Source organism: Falco naumanni, chromosome 1 (assembly GCF_017639655.2).
Source record: "Falco naumanni isolate bFalNau1 chromosome 1, bFalNau1.pat, whole genome shotgun sequence".
NCBI classification, from domain to species: domain Eukaryota; kingdom Metazoa; phylum Chordata; class Aves; order Falconiformes; family Falconidae; genus Falco; species Falco naumanni.
In genome coordinates this window covers 24,239,089-24,264,214 of record NC_054054.1, presented here as the reverse complement: position 1 = coordinate 24,264,214, position 25,126 = coordinate 24,239,089, and the positions used below count along the sequence as shown (strand labels likewise).

The 25,126-nt window shown below is 41.7% G+C and overlaps 2 protein-coding genes across 12 annotated transcripts in view; one reads left to right on the top strand and one right to left on the bottom strand.

The window, feature by feature from the left end:
• CCDC158 (coiled-coil domain containing 158) overlaps positions 1-25,126 on the bottom strand; it is a 56,586-nt gene that overhangs the window by 6,162 nt on the left and 25,298 nt on the right. For 2 of the 11 annotated variants that reach the window (XR_005826750.1, XR_005826751.1), the window contains exons 18-25: positions 24,833-24,996; positions 23,702-23,761; positions 21,706-21,773; positions 19,971-20,189; positions 16,119-16,226; positions 13,615-13,749; positions 5,634-5,804; positions 3,766-3,904 (exon numbers count right to left, since the gene is read on the bottom strand). Coding sequence is in view for 5 of the 11 variants with exons in the window: in XM_040585985.1 (XP_040441919.1) it covers positions 17,467-17,522; positions 19,971-20,189; positions 21,706-21,773; positions 23,702-23,761; positions 24,833-24,996 (567 nt within the window). In the remaining 6 variants the exon portion in view is untranslated. Of the gene's footprint in view, positions 1-3,765; positions 3,905-5,633; positions 5,805-13,527; positions 13,750-16,048; positions 17,523-18,084; positions 18,746-19,970; positions 20,190-21,705; positions 21,774-23,701; positions 23,762-24,832; positions 24,997-25,126 lie in introns of those variants that run through there. The other 9 variants (XR_005826747.1, XR_005826755.1, XR_005826753.1 and 6 more) reach the window with 8 other exon arrangements.
• On the top strand, positions 8,837-10,478 carry STBD1 (starch binding domain 1). Its single transcript, XM_040586065.1, has 2 exons — positions 8,837-9,101; positions 9,210-10,478. Exons 1-2 carry the CDS (start codon positions 8,852-8,854, stop codon positions 10,007-10,009), a joined length of 1,050 nt encoding a protein of 349 aa, XP_040441999.1. The 5' UTR covers positions 8,837-8,851; the 3' UTR covers positions 10,010-10,478.

Below are 25,126 nucleotides of genomic sequence, written 5' to 3'. Positions count from 1 at the left end.
CACTCAGTGATACATGAAGAAATGTGAAAGAATAGACAGCCAGGCTGGGCGTGAGAAAAGTGCTTGTCAAAATAAAGCAAGCTCACTTATGGGCCTCTGTGACTTAGTGCTGTTTTACTCCTCTACAGGTCATTGGCTCATGTGATACTTCATTTCGATAAACTTCAGACACAGGTCAGCAAAATGTTTACTCAGAAATGCAAATTATTATGCCTGGCACTGAATCCAAAGGAATATTTAAGGTGGTGTAATAGCCATATGTCTATGAGCCTGGTGATGACACCAGTGACATGGCGCTAAAGCCCCCTTCAAGTGTGACAAAAAGCTTCATTTCACAGTAAATAAACATCACAGCTAGGCTAAGAGAATACATGTGGGATGATCCAGCTGAAAGAAGACATTTGCCTGTAAAGCTTGCCAACACAGGTAATACGCTGTAAGAAAGAGTGCAAAATGATACCACACTGTACACCAACTCCCTGCTGAGTGTCCTCTCAGAAGGTGTTCTTTCCACGAGGTACAAACGCCGTTCTGGTACTTTCTCAGAATCAACTGTTTTCTGTCTCCAGCTTAGAAGATTATACCTGCCAGCTACAAACACAGATGTCCTTTTTTTTTTTTTTTAATCACAAAACTCAAGCCTGTGTCTGTTTTTTCAGTGCTCTTTAGACTTTGGACTTTGATAACTTCTGTGTTAAAAGTTATATGAAAATAAGTATTTGGCTGTCTTTTTTCTATAAGCCTGACAACGTACAGAATCTCCATGGAAGTCAAAGCATAATGTCTCTAGGATGTTAGACAGCCACAAGAGTCTATCAGCATGAATTTGCTGGAACATTTTATTTATGACTCTGTTTCTAAAGGCTACTGGGTACTACACTGGGTACCACAACTTCAGTGAACCTGAGATGAGCTTGAGACACTTACCATTTCACAGAAATTAGCCAAATATATTATACTGTGTTTTATGCTTTGGGGTCTCTGCTGCTCCCCATCACTGGCAAAATAACATACTATAATAGAATGGTGTCTTCTTGTTGTTTTAGTCTATTCCTGTATGGTTGACCCTGCCACTCTGTTGCACATAGAACTTCCACTGAAGAACAAAGACATTTTTGGAGCATATCTCATTATGTCTCTAAAGAGCATAGAGATTAAAATACTGTGCACACAGAAATACTTAATTGAGCAAGATCTACAGATCTGCAACTTTAACCTCTTTCTACTGGGCTCCAAGGAGAGATTTTCACTGGTTTCTTTTCCTCTGCCTTGCAGTGTCTTGTATTTTCTCCCTCCTCCTTCAAATCCTTAGAAGGTATTTGATTCTCACCTGGGAGGAGGTAAAAAGCATCAGGCACCAATCATGAAATAGCATATGAAGTGTAACTGTACCAGCTAGGGAAAAGGAGAATGGAGAAAAACAAAACAGAGAGCATGACTTGTGGAGACAGTGACTGATAAACTTTTTCAAGCTGGCAAATAATGGCTCATGGAAAACAAATCTACAAGGGAAAGAGATTTAGGGAAAGCTGTCATTCCTTGATATTACTGGCACAGTACTCAAGTTCAGAGAAAGCACAGGAAATGCAGTAAGATACTGGCCTGGGCAAGCAATAAGTTCTACCTCAAACCCAAGAAGGAATTCCAAATCAGATTACTATGGGTAAGTAGGAAAGAATGGCATTAGACCTGTTAGATATTTTGAGTCAGCTAAGTGAGGATGAAATGCATTATAATAAGGAAATATAGTAGACCAAAGTCAGAATGACAAGCTGTTTCCTTCAAAATCCTTGAAAAACTGGTGTATTTCCAAAGATTCTACTCAATTTGCAGATGACCCCCAGTTAGAAAACACTACAAAGATGTTAAAGGACTTCAAATGGATTCAAAGTGATCCCAACATATTGGACAAAACCTGGAAAATAAGGGAGTGTGAAAACAGGGCCAAATAACTTCTCCCAAGCAGAACTTCTCAGCTGAAATTTCTGAATGAGGAACAAATGGCTAGGTAGGAGTTCAGCAAGGGAAAGATACAGGGATTTTGGTACATTGTAAATGTCAGCAACATCCTGGTTGTGCAAAAACCCGAAGCATCCTATCACGAAAACAAAGACGAACATGAGAATAACCCTCTCTACTTCTCAGCCTGGGTAAGACCACCTCTGGGGGTGATGTCTGTGTCCAGGTTTGGTTGCTGTTCTTTAAGAAGGATATAAACAAATTCCAAGGAAAACAGGGAGAGCTACAGGAATGATAATACACCTATGATCAATGTGCCAAGATGGAGCAAACTGAGTTTCTAATACAGCTAAGAGATAACTGAAAACATACATGAGAAGCTCCAACTAAGTACAAGGGTGATAAAAAAAACCTGGAAATACTTTGCTTCCCATGTTTCTTTGGGACAGAGTAAGTGAGTTCAGGGGGAGTGGACAGATTTAGATTAAAAACTAGCAATGATTTTGTAACAGAAAGGACAGTTAAACAGTGAAATACATCATCCTGAAGGCTCTGGTTTATCCCTCTTTCAGGATTAGCTTACATACCCATTGGCAAGTTGATGTCTTACAGCAGAAGGGTAAAACAGACCAGCACTTCTTGATTGTTAAGATAAAAAGATTTTTTGAAAAGAATCCATGGACCTCTTGTATTTTACAATTATTTTGGTGGCTATGAGGAATAAAGCCCTTAAGATATATCTAAGCTTTACTGTCTTACAATATTTGGATTTTGCTAATAGCAATATAAACATTCACATTTGTAACTGGCAGTAGTTGGGAACCTGTGCCTGTTGACAGGCAGAAACATATCTGCCATCCATGTGGGTGTTGGGGGAGAGCAGCTTAAAAAAAAAACATTCATGGATGACGTCCAGGCCACCAGCAGCCTACAGGTGCCCTGGACTCCTGACATCCCTTTCAGCCTATTGCCTTTGATTCTTTGGACACAAGGAAAGGCTCTGATGGCACCTGGCTTTCCTTCACCATGACTGTAAGCCCTACAGGCACACATTCACTGATAGCTGATTCACTATGAGAAATAGCTTTTCCCTCCTCTTCATTGGCTGCCTTCCAGATTTGAGTGGCTGATAATGTAAAGTAGGTCTGGATCTGGGGTACCCTCATTACTAACCACTCTGAAGGGCAGTTCTGAGGAGGCACTCCCACAAGGTCTAATCTGCCTGCTTCTCTTCTCTCCCTACATTCCTCAGTGTCTTAGTGCAGAAAGCAACTTCTTGGTCAGCAATCTAGGACAGAAGGTATGGGAAACATTGCTTTTCAAAGGCTAGGAGAAATTGAGAGGAACCACGTCTTCGCTGTCTGGAAACGAAGGGCTTTTACTGTCAGACATGCTCCTCGTGCCACCTGCAGGCTATTGTGAAATGGTGCACAGAAAAGAGCATCCAGTGTTCATAGTCGACGATACTCGCAACTAATATGGAAAAAAGATGGTACAGAAAGACAGTCAGGGTTACAGTTTCTTCCCGGAGTGTGAGGTCCAAAGCATATGATTACTTTGCCCTTCCCCTTTTTCTACCTGGGTGGGTGGGGACCCAACGCAGAAAGTGTCAAGCCAAGAAAATCTCCATGGCAGCAGAGTCTTGAATTTTAGATTTTAACCTGGCTTCTAGGCAAAGCTACTTTAGATTGAGCTTTGTGAGCTATGGTTAAGATATCTATGAGATGATGTTACTTTTCCCATCTCCTTTTAGCTCTATCTTTGGGCACATCTTCTCACTGGGGACAGAAGAAATGAACAAAATACCTTCCGTAGTTGTTTCCGTAGCTCCATCTGTGTATCCCCTACTTGCCTTCCTTCACTCTAACGCACTTCCTCTTTCACTGCAGAGGTATATTCCCAAGCAAATCTGACCATTTCCACTTAAACTGCCTACGCTTTTTGGCTGTAAAGAAAAAACAAATCACTAGCAAATGGCTGGGTTAGAAAACTTAACAAGAATAGTAGACAGGACATAAGTCTTCTGTATAATATTCTTCACACTGAAAGAATCAGCATGATTATACCTTACAGCCACTGCAAGTGGTAACTACCAAAGCACACCTATGCAGCACTAGTACTTGGTATCTGCTCTATCAGTAGGAAATATGAATAAGGGAGTTACTATTCTATACTTTTAGGAATCGTGCCAGCCTGAAGTTGTTAAGGGTAGATATGCTGCTTGGTACCTTGACCCTAAAACATGGAAAAAGCAAAATGTGGGTGAACCTATAACAGATCTGAAAGAAACAGACAATGGTGTTCACAGTTTTATGACACCACCTGTTAAGAAGGTACTGTGAGCACTGTGTACCACTGACACGGAGCCCAGTGGAGTTAATGACTGCAGAGCATGTAGGTTATGGGAATGTGCCTGTGTACCACTTGCAGTGAGAATAAGAGGCATAATATCTCTTACTATTCACCTGACTGGTGACAATGACTGCTTGGGTTTTCACTCTGTGGCAGTGAGAATCCATGGTGTAAGGCTTGGCACTGAGAAAACACTAACAGCTCCTATTATCAGAAAGCTGCTACCTGCTTCCAACCTCACCTGTGACCTGTTGTCCTTCCCCTCGTCAACAGAGTTTCATAAAAGCACCACTGGGTTTTTTATATATGCTGCCCTTATGCTCAGGAAGAGCTCTCTGCAAACCCCTATAAAGCTTCCCCTGCCAAACTCATTCTTGAGTTGTCTGTGGAATTTCCAGAGGCTCCGACAGTATTGCCACAGGGAATACCAGGGCTCCTTAATTTGTATTTCTTCTGTACTTGTTCATGTTTCCATTTTGTTCTATTATAAAAGTAAAACTGGAAGAAGCACTGTGCACACACAAGGCTTGTTTAAGATCAGTACTCTCCACCATTCTTAATACAGCAGCTGTGGATCAGACACTGGCCAGGCTTAAAAGCGCTCCCTAAATAGCATCTCCTAGTGCCACCGCCAGAGCCAGAACAGTGGGATAAATTCACCACGGGTCTGGTTCATCACGGCATTTCTCACTCGCTTTTAAGCCACAGCTGAGATTCCCTGTCACCACACTAGATGGCACAGCTTACAGGATAAAATTCAGAAAGTTCATTTGAGACTGCATGTGGGCCAGGACTTCCTAGCAACAGCTATGGCTGTAGAGTTGTCTAATACAACAATGTAATAGTAAATATCTGCCCTACTGTTTTCGTTTTGAAATTCAAAAAAGGTGGCAGGTTTGAAGGTCCTGAACTTAGGCCAGTCAGCTGGCTAGTAATTCTGCAGTCACATGGAGCTTTTCAAAATATGGTCCAGCAACTTTACTGAATAAACAATGGTGCAATGAAGCCTCAGTATTCACAGAACACTAACTTCCATAGTAATGCCACATCAGAAATGACTGCATGAACAAACTAAAATCTTGAATTAATTAGAAACAGAACTGTGTCCTGAGATTTTAAGAAACTATCTCCTTGCCCCTTTATTGCACTGTTGCTTTGTTTCCAATTAAAGCTTTAAAAAAATGCAAAATACATTTTGGAGCACTTCTGTTAATCTGCTTTGGAAATTCCCTTAGGAGGCAGAGGTCTCTGTGTTCTATGGGATGTGAGCATTTCAAGAATTCCTAGAGAGGAAGGGCTACCAAAACCCAGGGGTAAGTCACCATCTGCAATGATCCGTGCGTTTGCTTCAGAACAGGAACCACAGTCCTCAGCACGCTGTGAGCTCTTGGGCTGTGACTCTTCTCACTTCTCTTCTGTCCAGCATCCTTCCTTTTAACACTCAATAAGTGATCAGTGACTCAGGAATTTCAGCCTTAATATTTGCCAAGAACCTGGTTTTAAAAAAAAGGAAACAGAAAATAAATTATAGACAACCTAAGAGGAGTTCCAAAGCACAGTTTTGCTGCTACCTGGAGAGGGTATCATTGTTACAGCCATGACTGAAGCACCTAAACCTAGTTATATCCAGCATAAATGCACATTACTTCTGAAAGGGAAAGGTCTGCCTTTCCTCTAGCCACCCGTTCTTGTTTTCTGTTGGCACAAGTATTTGTCTGGATGAAAAGAAACATTTTCTAAATTTCCTGTGTTAATTTTCAGCTGGATCAATTACCTAATCTGACCCACTTCAATGGGCACATAAAAGCAAAGACCTGCACAAAACAGGAGGACAGGAGAGCTGAAGGGTCAGATAACTCTTTTCTGCAACAGTGTGGACTTACGCTGGACTAAAGTGCAATTCAGCCAGGAGGTTTGCAAATTATGAAGCCTTTTCAGGTCCTGTCACCCACTGCAGCCACTGCAAACAAGCAATCATTGATAAAGCGGAATGCCTTGCTCACAAAAACCTCCCTCACCTCTGAACTGTGGCTGTTCCACAGCAGATTACAAGGATGGCCCTGGTCTAGGAGACCACACCACTCAAAGTACGTTCGCATCAGCGGATGCTTGGATGCTGATGGCACCTGGAAGCAACTGAGCAAAAATTGCACATGCCTTCTGGGGACTACGCAGGACTTGTGTGGGAATCCAGGATCTGGGTTACAGAACTGCCCTTCCCTGCCTGGCTGGGCAGCAAGCTGGTCTCTGGTGGCACCTAGGTCCTCTGCCTTTGCGACTGCCTCTTTCTGTCATCATTCAAATTCATTTCTAGTAACAGCAGTTACTCTCTGAGCACTCAAAGCAATATGTGTGCTTCACTTTAGTTTCTTCCGTAGATACTGGCTAAAAAAAAAAAAAAGTCTGGCAACAGAAGAGACTTGTATGAGCATGGAAGATGAATAGAAGCAGAGGAGACCTTTGCTCTTTTCTTGCTCATTAAAGCAGCACACTGCCTTTCATCACATGCATTTTTCTGTCTTCAAAATAAACTGCTCCTTAAGTATTTCTTTAGTAGTCACTTCTAAGCTGTGTTAGTTTAGTGTCTCTTTCTTCCTAAGCTGTTTCATCAAATATATTGAAGAAAAGAAATACTGAGGTAAGCAGCTCCAAAGGCTACCTCTTCATCTGTGCTGAGGGCTGGCAGAAGGATGCTTTTTTAGTGTAATGATACAATAATAAATGATTTTTGTCTGCTCTGTTTCAGGGAGACGACTAGGAATTTTAAATTGCAGTACACCACATAGTACCTAAAGAACAGTAGTATGTAGGTGCCCTAACTGATCATCCCAACTGAGCAAGGTGGTGTACAAATACAGACCATGGGACTGTCTCCATTTTAAAGGCTAGGAAAAAGGAATGTAAGTGAACTGTGAAAATGTCACCTACTGTGCAGAGTTTCAGTAGTTAGCACAACTCATTACAGTCAAGTGTGTGTTTTAAGTAGCAAGGCTAAGATGCACCTTGAAGTGGTGAAAAGTAAAAGAGAGTGCAGCCAAAACCACATTCACTGAGAAAGTGCCCAGGCAGGTCCTAGCTTCTCAGCTCTTTTTTTTCATTGTATCATCGAGCAGAAGATTGTTTAGCACATGCCTGAACACGTCCCACACATCAAAGTACCAAAATAGATACTTTTTACTTAAGCACAAGCTCAGCACTTCGTTGGAGGAGGGCTTCAGAGAAAGAAAGCAAAAATATTTAGATCATTAATACTGTGTATTTGCACAGGCCTCCATATTCTGTATCAGCCAAGGAACTTCACCACAAACCCTGCACACTTGTGCTTCTATAAATTCCAATGACATTTACTGTCCTGTTAAGCTGAGGTAGCACTGCTCTAAATGACACTGAAAGATTAAGAAGTTCACACACTGGAAATAGATTTATTGGGACATCTACTTAGCCATTCTCTTTTCTAATGAGATAGCAGATGGAATCTCATCAGCGGGCTTTAGAAATCAAGTAATGACAATGCCTTTGTTCAGATAAAGAGAATGGATTTTAAAAAGGCAGCAGTCAAAAGTGAATGGAACTGCCTCCCCTAACGCCTTCTCTCTTGTTAATCTTTGGTATTAATAGTCTACACTGATAAACATTTTCATAGTTTATCACTTCAAAATTAACAATTCAAAACAGAGAGTCTTGAGTTGTGTTTAGTAGATTTCTTGGGTTCCTAGTAAGATTTATCTGTTTTGAAATAAAATTTTACATCATCACTTCAAGAGGAAAACTAGGTAGGTAAAATGAAGGTAAATTAAAAAAAACCATCAAATATCCGCTGCACGAATGGACTCTGAAGTGCTGGTAGGCCAAAAAAGCATCCTGAGCATAATATGGAAGACAGGAGAGCAGGACAAAGTTAAGAAATCCAGTTGTAGTCATTCGAGTATGGTGCAGAAGTTCCAAATTCGTCGTTAATTCACTTCTCAGAGATACCAGAGAAAGCCTGCATTTTCACGAGCTCAAAGATCGAAAGCACAGGCGGATCAGACACCCTCCGTGCACCCTGTTAGAGCACACAGACCTAAGGCCACGGTACTGCTAGCGCTAAACTCCACAAGGTTCCGCAGCTGACAGCTCCAGAGCTTACTTCCATACAAAACCGGGACAAACCTCAGGCACGCGGCCCCCGACCCTCGCGTGCAGCCCCCGCCGCTTGCGCGTTACCCGTGCTGTACGACACTGGCAGCACGGCTCCCCTGAGCAGAGTGCCGGGCTACGGGGCCAAAATGTAGGAAGATACGGGGCGGGGGGGGTGGGGTGGGTGGGGGGAAGGGAGAGATGGTAGAAAAGGGAGGGGGGGGGAGAAAGCAAGCTTTCCAACTTTTGCCCCCCTGACTTCCGACTTTCTCCCTTCTGAGCCGCCTTTCCCCTGCCTCCTGCCGCCCCCGCCCTCCCGGCGCCGAGGGCAGCCCCTCCCACCGCGGGGCGGCTCCTCCCCGGGGCCCAGCCCGGCTATAAGCGGCGCCGGGGGCGGCCACCCCGCCGCCCGCGCTCGGCCATGGCCCGGGACCGCGGCCCGCCCGTGCTGCAGCCGCCCGCCGCCGCGCCGCGTCCGGCCGCCCTGCCCGCCGAGGGCCGCGCCTGGGGCTGGCTGGGAGCGGGGCTCTGGCCGGCGCTGCTGGTGGGGCTGCTGGCCGCCCTCGTCGCCTGGTTCTGGTACGGCGGCCGCGACGGGCGAGGCGAGGAGGGCGGCCGGGCGGCGGCCGGCGAGGGGCCCCGGGGGGCGAGGAGCCAGGCGGCGGCCGCAGGTACCGGGGCGGGGGCGCTGCTCGGGGCCGGCCGGGGGCTCGCGGCTGCGGGGCTGGGCCGGGCTGCGCCGCTCGACCCCCGCCTGGTTAACGCGGTGCCGTTCGCAGGGGAGCCGCCGGGGAGCGGGGAGCCGGAGCTGCGGGGCGCCGAGGCTGCTGCCCTGGCCTTGCCGCGGGGGCCAGGAGAGGATCCAGCGGCTGTAGCCGGGAAGGAGCATAACCACGTCCGCAGCAGCGAGCCTCTGGAGGTGGAGCGGCAGCTCCCGAAGCGGGGTGCCACCGACCCCAGGGAGCACCCGCCGGCTGGCACCCACGGCGGCCCGGCAGGCGAGCAGAGAGCCCAGGTGGGACCCGCAAGTGACGGATGGTGCACGAACTCAGCCGGAGCCTCTGATGATGTTTGTAAGGATGGGAGTGAGGAGCGGCCGGGTCAGCCAGCTGAGAGCAGGGACCTGGACCAGGAAGAGTGGGAAGTTGTTTCCGAGCACCTGGCCTGGGGGGAGGCTGGCAAGGACAGCAGCGTGGAAGACTCTGACAGCAAGGAATGGGATCAAGGAGACTGCCCTGATGGGGACTTGAAAGCCAAGAGAGTTGCAGCCGTGCCCCCCATGTTCCAAAATATCCATGTGACTTTCCGTGTGCACTACTTCACACACTCTGATGCTCAGCTGATTGGTGTTACTGGTGACCATGAGTGTCTGGGCCAGTGGCACAGCTACGTTCCCCTCAAGTATGACAAGGATGGCTTCTGGTCTGAATCCATTAGTTTGCCAGTAGACACCAAAGTAGAGTGGAAATTTATCTTGGTGGAGAATGGGAAGGTCCGACGTTGGGAAGAATGTGGTAACAGGACCCTAGTGACTGAACATGAAGATCAAATGGTTCATCAGTGGTGGGGATACCATTAATGGGGGTTTGGAAGCTGCTTATCTAATGGCAAACCTGCATAGACTAATTACAGAGCCCCTAAACTTCAACCCTCCTTCAGTAGCAAGCCTCAAGTGCAGAGCTCTGTAAAATCCCCTATCAAACCTGGTAAAAATGCGAGCATCAGATCTCTGCCCCCCTCTTTAGGAAATCATTTGGCAACCTGAAAAATCAACTTCAAACACATTGTGAAGATGTGCAAGGTAGGCTACGAAGGCATAAGCAGCATTCCAAGCAGCTGCCTGTCCAGGTAAATCTGGACCCTGGACTTGAGTTTGTGTTGCTTTGAGTGGGGCTGTGGGATGCATCTTTGTACTGACTGCTTAGGGCTTTTGAAGCATACTAGGAAGTGTGGTTACCTACACTGTAATAGTAACTTAAGTGTTTTAACTTATGTAATGTATTAAGCAACAATAAAGATTTTCAGACTGACAGTCTGTTACAACTTGACCAGTGAACTGACTCATTTTAATAACTTTGATAGCAGTGAGTTACTTGACCTGAAATCTTAGTGCTAAAGAATTCCTGAAAAGTAGCTGGCACTCTTGGGAGTAACAAAGGTTTAACCCCAAAGGACTTAATTCTCTACTCCCTACTTTGCAGGAAGCACCTCTGCTCCAATGAAGGCTTGGCAGGTAAGTCCCTTTTAGTCAGATCATCCTGCTGAGAGTAAAGGTCAGAAAGGACTGTCTGGGCTTAATGAATTACTTTGTCAGGGTGGGAGCAAGCTTTTTTTAAAAAAAAACACACACAAAAAAACCAAAACAAAAAAAAAAAAACCCAAACAGCAACTGGATTGCTGTGATGGCTAGGGAGTAAGATTCTTTCTGAAAGAATTAGGTGGCATAGTCTGCCTACCTAGTAACAATACCCCACAGTATTGTTAGCAACTACTTGGCTTAAACTCTTACGTTGTTTGGTTTTGGGGTTTGTTTTTTTTTCCTGAAGACTAGGCTTTTCAACACCAATTTTAAGTTGTGGCCTTCTATTATGCCAGATAAAGTAGAATACTTCCAGCTTCAACCAGTTGATATATTTTTATATGACAGAAGCAGAAAGCTGCTCTGCTTGCCTGCTGTTTGTATTTCTGGTTACAAAGACCTGATGACACTTCAAGTTCCTCTTTCCGTAATGAGGAGCCTGGCTCTAGCTTGCAAATATCACCTCCCTAGAGTGAATTTAGTCTGAAAAGCAGTTTTGTAGGAATTCTGGAAGTGCATAAATTACCACTTTGGTCTGGAACATTCACTTCAAAAGTGCATTGCTGATCTAATTGCTTGTGTGAATTCCTTCCTGCTTTGCATGCTGCAGCAGTCTGAGTATGTGAAATAGAATGGATTTTGGTGATAGACTGGAAGATGGGTTTCAGAGGCTTACTTCCTGCATGTAATGGTTAATGGACATCCAGCTGGGGGGACAATATTAGAGCTGTTATGAAGAACCAGTGTCTGAAATGTTGTTATGGGGACTTCAGATCAGCTGCTTCATGAAACAAATCCTTGGGTGTGGGCTGGCATAGCCACAAAATATCTAAATAAAATTTTGTAGGGGTGTTGAAGGGAGAGTGAGGAGTGAGAGAGACTAAGGCATATAAACAACTGCATCGACAAGTTGGAGCTTTCTCTTTCTCATGTAAAACAAGCCAGCCCAGCTGTTGCTACATGACAAAGCAAATTGTTCTGTGGGTCAGTTATTCTGTAGATGCTAGCTTTGTTTTCTGGTTGTCTTGAGCAACCTGAAGATTCAGTTGAACACATTTCATTTCCTTCAAGACACCTTTTACAAAAAGAGAACAAGGTAGCAAATGTGGGTGGGAGCTAAACTCAAGACTGACTGTTAGCTTTTTGTGCTTCCAGGCTGAAAAGCACCCCTGTAACTACTTCCGTATGAGAAGTACTGCAGCTCTGGAAGGAATGTGGTATCATTTCTGGCAACTGACTCAAAAGGGAGGACAGAGCTAACAATTCAGCCTGTGATTGATGCCGCTTCAGCGGTCTTTCAACAGGTGCATGTACACACACTAACACTAGTCCTCAACTGTCTCAACAGGAAACTCATAGGGTACTTGAGTTACTTACTACATAAACTCAAAAGGAAAACAGGATATAGTTAGCATGCCCTGGGTTAAAAAATGAGTATTAACATGAAGCTCTTTTCATTTTAGGGGCTACTGCTTTACTGTAACAGGTATTTCTACTGTTTAATTATGACTATGCTCACTGTGTATAAACAGAAAGCTCTTAAGTTCTGACCTTGTGCACCACAACTGAGTACACAAAACCTTTGTGTGGGTTTCAGTCAGTAACTTACAGCTTTAACTGAATGGGTGAAATTGTGCTGGAACTAATGGCTTGGTACCTTAACTGCATTTCTGGCACTTAGCTTTTCTGTCAATAAATGTAAGTGAACAATATACCTAATATACAAGGGTACAGTTGAAATAGAAGTTGATCTTCAGAAATCACTGAAGTCAAAGCTAAACGTTATTTCAAGACGTTTACAATTCTTTTTCCCATTGATGCAGGCTCTTCAAAGAACAAGCTACTGTCAACTTAAAAATCACTTGTCCAACAGCCACTGCCATTTGAGAGTATTTATATGCACTGGAGGCTTGTCTGAGAAGATTAACTGTGGTATTAGATTAAGAGATTTACTAGAAAGCCACTTAACCTACACTAGAATAGATTCTCTAATGGAATGATGAACATGTTTCAAACAGACTAGCCCTGAAAAGTCTCTCAAATTAAGAATTTTTTTTCATTAAACACCCTGTACTTTGATCCCACAGATAATGCATATAGTTCTCATGATTGCATCATCTTGCTGGATGATCAAGCAAGGTTTATGCTAAGACCTGCATTGCACTTTTGCTGTAACCTCTTAAATTACAATGCCATTCACATCACTGCTAGCCTATGCTAAGTAAATTAAATGTTATTTGCATGGTGAAAGAACACACTAATCTGCTTGTCCAATCTAGAGTATTTTCTCCAAGTTTACAGAGGTGATTTCTCATTATTGAACAATCTATTCACTCAAGCATGAAGGCATATTTAAACAAAGTTGCCTTCCTGCATAAAAATGATTATGCTAGAATGGGCTGGTATCTACTACTGTGTCCTGGCTGTGAGACCAGTGACGCGACATGTGAGAAACAAATGCTTGCTGACATTCCTATGTGGCTGTAACACCCTAGCAGCCAGCAGCTCAGGATATCTAAAAGCAAATAATAAACACTCTCACTCACAGCATGGCAAAGCCAGAAAGACTGCAGCCAACAATCTACCTTTTAAGTTCACCTGCTCATACTGCTGACAATGAACTTCTGACAAATTAGACATTTTATTACTTTTAGGTGAAATGCAATCTACTCCTATTTGTGAAGTAGTTGGTATACAAATGCTAAACGCTGTACCTGGATGGTAAACTGAGCAGACAGCCTGAGGCTGGAATGGGTCCTGGGCATACATCAGTTCAAAGTCACATACAAAAAATTGCATTACAACTTGTTTACTTCCTATTCACTCTACAGGTGTCTTTGCAAAAACTGTGCCCATCCCACATCTTCTTTGGGAGATAAACTTACTGTTTGGAGTGTCTCCACGTGATCCATTAAAAAATATTAGATTCGTATTAGGTTTTCGCTCCAGGGGGGCTGGTTGCCATCTGTGGTGTCCTGCTGTGGTCAAGATTTGCCTAACAGTCCTCCTATGTTATCCACCTGTATGACATGGAATAATAAAGTGCTATTTGTGCTGCACAGTCCAGGACATATACAGCTGCTCTAGGGCCCACAAGTCTATGACCCTTTTTTCAGCTCCCCAGGCCAATTCTTTGCCTTCTGCTGGTGGCACGGAGGAAGCCCAGATCTGTTTCCAACTCCACTGAGTTCCAGCGCAAGGATGTCAATGCTGCCTTTCTGCTTGGCAGATCTGCCTTCTCTCTGGCTACCTGTACCTCTCCACCTGCTCCCTTCTATTCTCACAGAGCTGCAGTCTGAAACTCTTTTTGGCTTGGTTCCTTGCACACAGCTGAGGTCTGTTCTCATTGCACTTTTGCAGCCTGCTGGGCTACAGGGTGAATACGTGCTCTCATTCTCTACACCCCACCCTTTCCTACAAAAACTTTGGTAGATCCCTCAAATAAGTATAACAAGTCCAAACTGTGACACACAAGCCATCTAAAATGATACTTTCATTTTCAATACAACCAAAAGGGGAGATGCCTTTATTAACACTTTCACTAAGCTTGCAACACTGTTGCAAAAAATTGCAGAATCAGTGGAAAAAAATTATTAGGAAATACAGAAAATTACCTGAATTAAATCAAAATATGTTGACAAACAGAGGACAGCTTAGGAACAGCTCACTATTCTCTCCTTCCCACACAAGAAGACCTCCAGAGATTTGACCTGCTCTTAATTTAGCTTTGTAGCTTTAAAAACAACAAAACCAAGCTTGTACCTGCATGGCTTGTGCTCATGAAGCTACTTTTGCTGAGTGGTGGTTACGTATCATTTGGTTTAGGCAAAATCACAGGGTAAGCCCCTTGAATTCAAGCATGGCATTCCATGCTGCCACAAATCCAAGGCAATAATTGTTTTTCGGAAAGCAGATGAGGAAAACCACAAATGCTTGCCCCTTGTTTTGTTAGTACTGTTTGCAGCAAGGACGCCCCTGCTACCAGCCCAGCAGTGACCAACTTCTCAGACAGGCTTGCTAAACTCTGAAGTGACAGAACTATTAATCTGCTCTTCATGAAGAGTCCCCAGACAAAAATCAAATGGCAAATTCTGGAAAAGTACTCAATTTGGGATGAGTTCTTCCTCCCCTGTCTTTCTTTCAAAACCTTGTTTCCTGAGATATTGTCAAACACTAATGAGGCTTTAAATATCAATCTGATACTTCGGTGACTCTGTTCATCTTATTATTTTGGAATTGGTTTTAGCATTGGATAGTCTTTTAATTCTTTTAAGTGCAGTAAGTCATTTTCCCACTGCTGCAAAATCCTCAAATGTCAAAAGACATAGGAGGTTTTAAAATAAATTACTGTATGTGCCAGGTGTGCTCAATATACCTTCCTGTTTATTACCAGATCTTAAACTAGGAACAGCCTTTGAAAATGTTATTCTTAGGCATTCATATTAAGAGAAGGCTGTCTGTGCTGGTGACTCAAGTGAAGAGCATTTTGGAGACCAGCTGAAAATAGTATGTCCAGCTATTTTAGCAAATTTAATATGGGTGGTGGAGCCTGATATTTGAGACCAGTTAAGTAAGTCTATAACTAGACTGTTATAAGGAAAAAAGTCAGTATAGATTCAAAATGCATTTTTTGCTGCCTAAACGTCATCTATTTTAGTTTTTATAGAGGGATATGGATTGAAGAAGGACAAAAAGTCCCAAACTAGGAACACACACCCCCTCAACTGTAAGTCAAAATATGAGGGCTGTGCTTACAAAGCTAATCCCAAGGCAGACTGTGGACTTTCCATTTTTACTATGAAACGAGCCAAATAACCCAACAAACAGTGAAAATTACATTACAAATACCACTTGATTAGTCTATTCTGCTTAAAGGAATCACGGTAAAGGATAAAATCTGTGCAGTCTTGCGGTTCTAGGTGTGAGGTTCAATACTTTATCTTAACATTAACAGGAGGTATAGGCAAGTTTCCTGCTTTTATTGGAAACACTTGGCAGTTCTGGGACATCTAAATCAATCAGAATTTATTGAAGGAATCACATGAATATGGAGGGAGGGGAAAACCAATTTATTTTAGAAGGGGAAAAAACCCAAAGAACCATTTCAAAACTAACTTTATAAAAACCAGGACCTGAAATGGTGTGCAAGATCCAGAAGACATGGAAGAAAACCTGGAACTTGAAGCAGTAAGCAATGCCCTGTGGCCAAGTGCTCCTCACAGCACACACCTACTGAAAACGTGTGCCAGTGAAAAAGTCTATTTAGGATGTATTTCTACTCCTCTGTACTCCAAAGAGTGGCATGGTTCCAGGCAAGAATTACAAAATTGTAAGAAATTTTATTCTTAATCTTTAAAAACAGAACATAGTTTAAACACAATGTACATACGTGAAAGTAATCACTAATGTATACAGCATCTTCACTTTGATAGCTTTTTCTCTTTTTAATTTGCTTTCTTTATCTTCATTTCCTGAGCTCTGATCATTGGCGACATGGCTGAAAAAAGCAGCAAGAACGGATTATCTGAAACACCACCTAATGTTAAAATGATTGAAGCCTCAGATGCAGACACCTGAAGCTTTGTAATATCCTCCTACACATTACACTGTACTTAGCAAGCCCTTATAAATGCAACTTCAGTTTGCAATTCTTTATATGCAGGGCCTTAACAGAAAAGATAAACCTAGTTATAAACAGGCACCATCTCATCTGCTTTGTGAAGCCAAAGCACCAAATGCTGGCGTCATGGTGAAATGCTATTCATTTCAGAATCTCTCTTATGGGATGGAGTGAAGTCAATCCCTTTGCCCCAGCGCTCATGGAAATGGGTTAAATTAGTGCGTACACAAAAGGCTTCCCCCCCCCACTTTTCTATAGTAATTCTTGACACATTACAGATATGAATATGTTTTTTTATGTGTATATAAAAACCAGGCAAACTGATGATGTTAATGGATGGCAAAGAATAAAAATAAGAACACTTACTTTGTAACTTATATAAACAATTTGATGAGTTTTACCTAAACTGGGTCACTTGTATGTCTTTGACACGTGTGCACTGCATGATGTGGGGAAACTATAATAACAAATCTATGCAGTGAGACTTAAAGGGGCAAAGGGGAATCAACAGCAACACGCAATAAGAAAGAGTGCAAAGAAAAGAAATTCCCTCTCACTTGGCATCCTGCCATCACAGGAGCTCATGAGCATTTTCTCAGTGACTTCAAAGGGAGGCAGAAGATAACCTGAAAAAATTCTCCGTCGTCACTGTGGTCATCTCAGATTTTAAAAAATGTTGAGGAAGAAAGGTTATGCTTCTGAGGCCACTGCTTTTGGAGTCTACCGCTGTTGAAGTATCTTTCAGTTTCCATGAGAGTCATCAGCTTGATAAAAATCTCATTTAATTGGACATGACAGCACACAAGGGCATCCCTGACCAGCTGCCATGTTTGAAATGTCAAAGATCTTGAAGCTTATTGGAATTAAGGGTCTGAGCAACAGTGCATTGCGGAGTTAATCTACTCTCCTAGGAGCAGGATAATGTAGAAGTGGGTACTGCTAGTAAAACAGGCACATCTCAACTGAACTCACACAAAAGCACGGGTAGTGCTTTGGCAGGTAACAAGAAGAGTTTCTGGAAAGCATTAGTATTTTAAATAAAAATAGGAATATTTTTGGTAAATTATGGCACCTTGGTTTTTTATCTGCAATGATTGCACCAGGTTTTGCAGGCTTTTCATCTTGTTCTTAGCCTCCTAGGTGTATTCTCACTAGTTTCCAGGGGCTGAGAGGCTAATGAGAAAATTATTCATCAGTATGTTATCACAGATTAAAAAAATTATACAGGTCATTATAAATTATGTAAACATTCCACCTAAAGTAAAGTTCTTAGAAAATAAAATTTAAAACAACAAAACTTCCAGTAGCAAAGAAAATTAGTAAGAAGACAAGGTTATTAATAGAAATTTATATTTAGCGGTATCTAAGTGAAAATACAACCACATTTCTACTTTGCCTATAAGTTTCCCCATTTGGGGAATGGAGAAAAAGTGCTTTTTGTTACTAAAATATTATTTATGCCTACAATATCCAAGTCCCTCCTTGCCAGTAAAACTGCAAGCGTTGTACAAACGTTGTACAAAGGAAAACAATAGTGTCAGTTGCATTTTACAAACAGAAAACGAAGGTACAGAATGATGTCATTTACTAAGGCCAAGAATAAATCCAGAAATTCTAAGTCTTTGAATATCCAGAGCAGTGCAGAATTCAACAGGCATTGTGCCTGTCTGACTGAACACTGACACCCACAGACAGCCATGGTCACACCAGTACTTTACAAACTACAGTCTCTCACCCTGGAGCCTCTTCTGACCAGAACTTGGATCATTTTATCTTTGTGGTAGTCATCAATTCTCAAATAAAAAGAGGCAAAAAAAAATAATAGTAAAAGCAGCCTGAGATGGACATAACTGGCTGATCAGATTAACAAACAAAACAAAAGCCCCAAAACACAACCAAAAAAAAGTTGATGCCACTTATCTTCCTCTTTGAACTGAACAATGACTGGTGATTGACTGAATGTTACATTTGTGACCTGCTAGATCTCCTGTGGTCTATACGCAAAACAATTTGTGGTTTGCATCCAATTGCAGAGATATCCACACCACAACGCCTGCGTGTTTCCTGAAACAGGTTGCTCTACAGGTACAGAAACATGCATGTACTCACATAGCAAATTCAGCGCTTTGACAGGGAAAAGCCACGCATCTTTGCGCTTTGCTCATGAACAGGTATTTCTCAGTTGTTAAACATGCACTGAAAATACAGATGAACTAAAAAATACACACTTCCTCCTTGCATATCCAGACAGCTAGGGGAAGCAAAGGTCAATGAGCAACAACATTAATGGTCCAGTCAGAGTGACTGTTCAGCCCAGCAGTTTTAGATACCACTCTGCATAAAGAGAAGGTCCTGATGCTTCCAAAATGCAAAAGATAAAGTGACCGAGGAGAAGTCTGCATTAATAAAAACAAAAACACAATACAGACATGCTAATGTTAGGCTGAAACTATACAACAAATCCCACCTGAGAAGCAGGAAACGTTAGTCCTTTTGAGCTCCCTGGAGCTAGGGTTAGATTTCTGCCTGTACTAGCTTAGTGACAGGTTTGCAGCACCTCTATTACACTCATACCTGCAGTGCTTATGTACCCTCTAAGAGAAATGGTGTTTTCAGACCTTGCAAAATAGAGAAATGTAATGTTTTAAAATGGTATTTGGTAGGTATTATTTGAAAACGTGGTTGGTTACCTGTTTTTCCTATCACAGCTACTCATTTTGGGGTCCTTCTGCCACTTAAATGTAATAAAAGCAGTCCTGACAGCCTGGCTCGCTTGCAAGTAATTAATAGCCTACCTTGAAAATGTTCATCATCCTCATATGTATTTTGTAATGCAGGAAAGCTTATTTTTATCACTTAGAAGCTACACAGAAACAGCCTTACATCAATATTATCAATAAACCCCAGAACTTTTCTGAATGTGTTACAGGAACCACAATATCTATTAAAAATATTAATATCAGGCAATTGTGTTGCCTGTTACTGCAAATACTGATGTTAAGCATCCCTATGGTCTATTTACCTGAATAAAGCAATGTACCAGTTCTTAAAATTTAGTGGTGTATGGAATTAATCTTCCCTTCCCCTTTGTATAATACATTAATTAGCTGCTACATTTTACTCAATTCATTTATCACAGAAAAAAACCTTCTACTTGAACAGAACTGTAACAGGGTGAAGGCAGTTTGACATAAGCAAGAACAGGTCACTTTTAGGTAAGTGGGCCAGAGCTGCTAAAGCAGTGCTTTAAAATGATCCATCAGTAAATTATGTTTCAATAAATTTGCATAACGTAATTGCACTTGCTGGAACACAAATGGAAGATCAATCCTGTGTCAGCCCTGTACATTTAAGAATTGCTAATGTTTACATTCAGCAACGTGAATGGATTCCATAAGCAATGTATTACAACGGTACATAAAAAATAAATGTTGTATGAAGTACAGCTACCACAACCATAAACTGTGAAAGACTGTATCAGTGAACAATGGTGGGACTCCACTGGATTTTACAGAATTGCTGAATGGCTGAATTTAACCCACAGTTTATAACTCACTCACTGTACTGGCTGGGAAGAGACCCAGCCAAGCTCTGTGAATCAGTAAATGGAGGCAGACTTACGTATCTGGGGGACTGCGGCTGCACCCTCTGGAAAGCCAACCTTCCTTGCAGATGGGGATGGTCCGTGCTGTGGTGAGGTGCTGGGGCCAGCTGCAAGGTCATCAGGTGGAGTAGTTAATAGTAAGTGTACTGGAGACTTTTCTCGGCATCTCTCCTCCTGAGAGACCTTCTTGGGGGAGGATGTATAACATGGAGCTGCTGAGGAGATGGATGCACCTCCTAGGAGATATCCAAGCAAAAAGCAGTGAGCACACACCTGAAAAGAAACCTGCACACAAGCTTTGACTTTATCTCTGTAACAGTTACAGAACTGGGTTCCCTTCATGGCACTCTTTCACCCTTTTCATTCCTTATTAGCAGCCAAGGTCACAGGAGACTATAGCCTTTTTGCAAAGCATGCTTGTTTCTGTTAAAGTGATTGTTTACAAAGGCCATTGTAAAGTGTGAAGAATGGCCAGGAAACCTACCTAGGAGAAAGCAAGGCCTGCTTTTTTCAACAGGCTACTTGCTCCATGTTTACCTTCAAAACAGCCTGATGGGAATATCCTAGCTGCTAACAACTCAAGATTCCCCATATGTTACAACTGATTTGGATCTCATTTCTTAGGTATAAGAAGCAGAAAAAACAATGTTGCTTACACAGGTCTGCCATTTCCCTCCTTTCCAGTAACTTTTTTGAATAAAGCAAATCATAAAGAGACAAGATATGCATACAAATATGCAATCAATGGATTATGTAACACATTTTCATATGTATGTCAGACTATGTGTAAAAGAATGAAAAAGTTTGCATGCAACTAATGAGAGGAAGAATTTACTACAATGTTTCTTTTTCTTCCCATTGCCCATTTCCTTATTAACACCCCTCCTGGGATGTCCTGAAAATAATGTGCAGGGTTTCTAACAAACTCCCCTTGTTTAACTACTTCTCAAGTCTTCCATGTGAAAAATGCTACTTGTAGCTATTTTGGAAGCTAAGAAAAATTCCTGGATGTTGCAGTAGGTCTGCTAGAAGGCTGACAGTAACTGCCCACGAGCTTTTCTTTAATGCTCAGAAATATAAAATGAGGATCCATAGCAGTCACTCCTCAGGACACAGGAATTCTAGTCTATCTCTGAAGCACAGGTGCTTAAATACTAATTGAGAACGATTAAATATGTATCAGCATCTGCAGGCGATTTTCATAGAAAATTCACAGAATGGATAATCTACGGGTAAGGAAACAGAAGGCAGCTATGACTAGTATCTTCAAACCTGATGCTCAAAGCCATATCCTTACATTTCTGTATAGGTTACTAAATTCATGTTACCACATTTTAAAAGGTACTGAGCACACAGTACTTGGAAGAAAACCAAGAGAATTTGCAATGACCCAATTCCTCTCAAAGCCCATCCATATTCAGATACCTGAATACAGAATTCAAGAGCCTAAAATTTGGCTATTATTTTCCACACCAATTATGCAAGACTATCGCTATTCATGAATAACTACCACAGAAGGTATCCATTTTAGGTGTGCTGGTATCAGCTGCCATGGAGCTGGTTTGCAACAAGATACAGATTTTGCAGTAAGTGCAACAGAGACTTTGTAATAGCACCTGCTAAGAGGTATTTGACTAAATGACCTAAGAAAATGTATTATATTTGAACTATATTTTCTGTAATATTCTGTAATGTTCCAGTTTGACATTGGTATGGCACATTCATCCTCAAATGCGGCCAGTGAAAACTTACCAAGGGCTGTAAAGGGCTGGGTAATGTCTTGGGAGTGAAGATCTGCAGTATGTAAGCATGAAGGAACCCTGCAAGCAAAACCATAGCATAATACTTCCAGAATGCAAGTTTTGCCAAGTTTTACTAATGCTACCACAGTGAGAATGTGAAGCTCTCCTGTGTAATCTCCAGGTCTTATACATGTAAATTAAAAGCAGACAATGTAAATAAGTTCCAGAGCTCCCTCTTAAAAGGGATCAAAGTAACATCACAGCTTTGTTTTGTAATTCCCAGGAAGCTTTTAGCATTATGAATAAAACAATACAAACAAGCTCAGGACTGATGCTGTATTAAAAAAGCTTTAGGAAACTGAATCTCAAATGAGTACTTTAAGAAGCAGGTTACTCAGCTAAGTGAAAGCTTGAAAAAGTGAAAGCCAGAAGTATCCTTTTCCACGATGCTTTCAGTAGCTTAATCTCTAGCTGCAGTCTCCCTGCACAGAAGAAACATACCACTGTTTAAAACCAGCAAAAGCCGTGCCAGTGGGATTGCTGCATTTCACATTTTTAGAAGACGAGCTTGTTTTTAAGCAGGATGCAATGGCAGCCATATTGTAATAGTGAAGAAAAGACATCCTAAAATTTTTGTACAAATTCACTAAAAAGATTCTTACTAGAGTTGGAGTGACTTCAGACTACCGAAGTAATGGGTACCTTTGGGAAATAAAGGGCTAGACCTGTTATGAATACCTGGTAGTCATAAAGATGGAAAAAAGACAATAAACTGCTTTAGACAACTAATGCTGTTGTGACCTTCCTTCTGATTACTCACACAACAGTGCTTCTATTTAGCTTCTTCAGACCAGCTTCTGGTTATTAGGTGCCTTTTAGCCTGTATTTCACCTAATAGCATCAGATGACTGCCATAACATAAATTCTTGCCTTTTCCAGGTTTGGACCTTTGTCTTTTCTCAGAGACTATGAATTCTTAGAGTACAGTGGTATTTGCTAAGGGAATGGAAATGGATCATTGATTAATTTCAAAAACATAGCTAGGCTCATTTTAAATATAAGCACCGAGAGACACTGGAAGTGTCCCAGACAAGAAAAATCTTGCAGATTGTAATGCTGACCTTTAGTAGAAATGCTCCATTTTCCACCAGCAGCTCTGCTATTCCATCTGTATCTATCGTCACCCCACCCTGCCCCAGCTAAGCATGCTCAAAGCATACAAAGTGCTACCTTTCTTTATCATACAAAACCTTCTTGCTCTATGTCAGGCTTTTGTGACAACCTCAGCTTTGGCACAGACAAAAATTAAAAAACACAAGTAAGATTTTATAGCAAATGGGACTTGCCATCTGGCATCTGATATTCTATTACAGTAACTTTGGATACAGCACAATTTTTAACCAAGGCACTGAGAACAAAACAAAACATTATAATTGAGCTTCATCTCATTTTTCATAGGAGACTATCAACAAAATCTTAGCTCTACTGAAGCTACCTGGAAGCATGTTGTTCTAGCTTTCCATATACCACTTCTGTATCTTTTGGCAAAGATTCTCTATTTAATTAATAAAGTACTCATTTAAAAGGAAATTAACTAACTTCTATGAATCTCAGCAACATCCTGTGGATGTCATTACCACATTTTTCTTTACAGAAAATGCCAAGGTGCTGAATGCCTTCTGGTAAAACTTGTTTAACACCGATTTCTCACTTGTTTAACACCAATTCTGTGGTACATAGAAACATGGGCTTTGGAGGTTAAGGAGACAAGCCTGGCCAACGAATTTTATATGTCGCTATTTTATTGAGCTATCTCAGAATTCTGATCTACAAGGAACTTCTTGTCTTTACTATAACATAAACAATTATTTTCTTTCCAATTTAAAAAACCATTTTGTACAACTCTCTTTATTTCTCAAAATATTGACTGTATCATCCTATTGTATTCACTCAGTCAACATCTATATCTGTGTTGTCAGCAACCTTTCCAGAGGTTGATTTCTCACCTCTTGCAAGGATCCGATTGTAGACTGAAGAGAGCAGCGCACCCTCTCCTTGCACCATCTCTGTGTAGAGGGATGTAAAAAGACATCAGAACTAGCACTACCAACAGCACTGAGACAGTCTGACAGACAGCTTTGTGTATTGAGAGATTAGGTGTGGGATTCTCCCATCCTCATTTCAGCTCTGCAAGAGAACACTGTTGCAGGAGAGAAAATTTCTCATAAAATCCACGTGGTCTGAACCATAAAAGCTTGTAACAGTATGTAGGGAAGAAAAGTTTCTCTTACCACTGCCATAAACAAAGAACATAGGCAATAATTATACAGTACAGGCTGGCAAAGGACACTGTTGATTGTCATGTCTCCAAAGGATTCTACGGTAGGCAAAGCCAAGGTAAAGGTAGTATATTTACTAGTTAAGAAAAACAGACAGACAGACCAACTTCAGTGCATGATTCCTTTTCCTCATTGTGAAACAGAAGCTTCTATATTCAAGTTAACAAAAATTTGCATGCTGATAATAGGCAGACCTGTTGTTCAATAAAAATACCCAGGAAAAGCAGAAAAAACCAGCATACACAGAATATTGAGACTGATGTGATTTTGTTCCACCAGCATGTATTATGGGAGAAGTGTCATGTTCCAATAAATTTGATCCTAATCAAAGGCCAAGAATTGTATTCTTTTTTATGAAGTGTATCCTCATGCTCTGGACTAGAAACATCAGAATTCGTGCTGTATTCACTTTTCAACTTCATGTACCACTGTCATTATCATTATTTCTGTAAAAAACCGAATTGCCTCCTTTAACAATGAGAGAAGGCATTTTTACATAAGGCAGAAAAAGAAGAAAGGAGTTCTAAATTAAAATAAAAGCGGCAATGCCAAAAAGCAATCAATAAAGGTAAATGGTGTGGTCACCTTCCGTTTCCCTACCACCTAAAGCATCTGAGGAACCTGGCAAACAACAGAAGCTTTCGAAGCTTTCAGATTATCTCAAGTTTACTCATAAACCCAACTTTCTTGCAAAAAGGCATCCTATATTTCTCCTAAAGTACATCAATAGTCACATCCTAGTTTTACAAGGCAATACAAGTACAGCACATAACAGAAATAACAGTATATTACTCTTACACTGTATTCCTCATGGTTGCTAAAGGTGATTTTCTCTCACCATTGCTGTCATCCCCACCAAGATCCACAGAGGGAATGTCATTGTCTGAGCCTGCTAATTCTTGAAGAATCCTCTTTAGACCCTGCAATGGTTCTTCCTTCAAAATGCCTGGCTTGGAAGGCACCTGAAATAAAATCATTCAGTTACAAAGTATTTATATGAAGGCACTCTCTTTTTCAATTCTTACCTATACTCGTCCAAATTCACACGTTTCCCCCCCCTCTACTCTTGTCTTACCAGTTAGAAATAGGGCA

Bases quoted from the DNA above. Each gene is read 5' to 3' on its own strand.
- STBD1 (XM_040586065.1), top strand. From the start codon at position 8,852: ATGGCCCGGGACCGCGGCCCGCCCGTGCTGCAGCCGCCCGCCGCCGCG. The intron at 9,102-9,209 runs GTACCGGGGCGG...TGCCGTTCGCAG, and splicing joins GAGCCAGGCGGCGGCCGCAG to GGGAGCCGCCGGGGAGCGGG.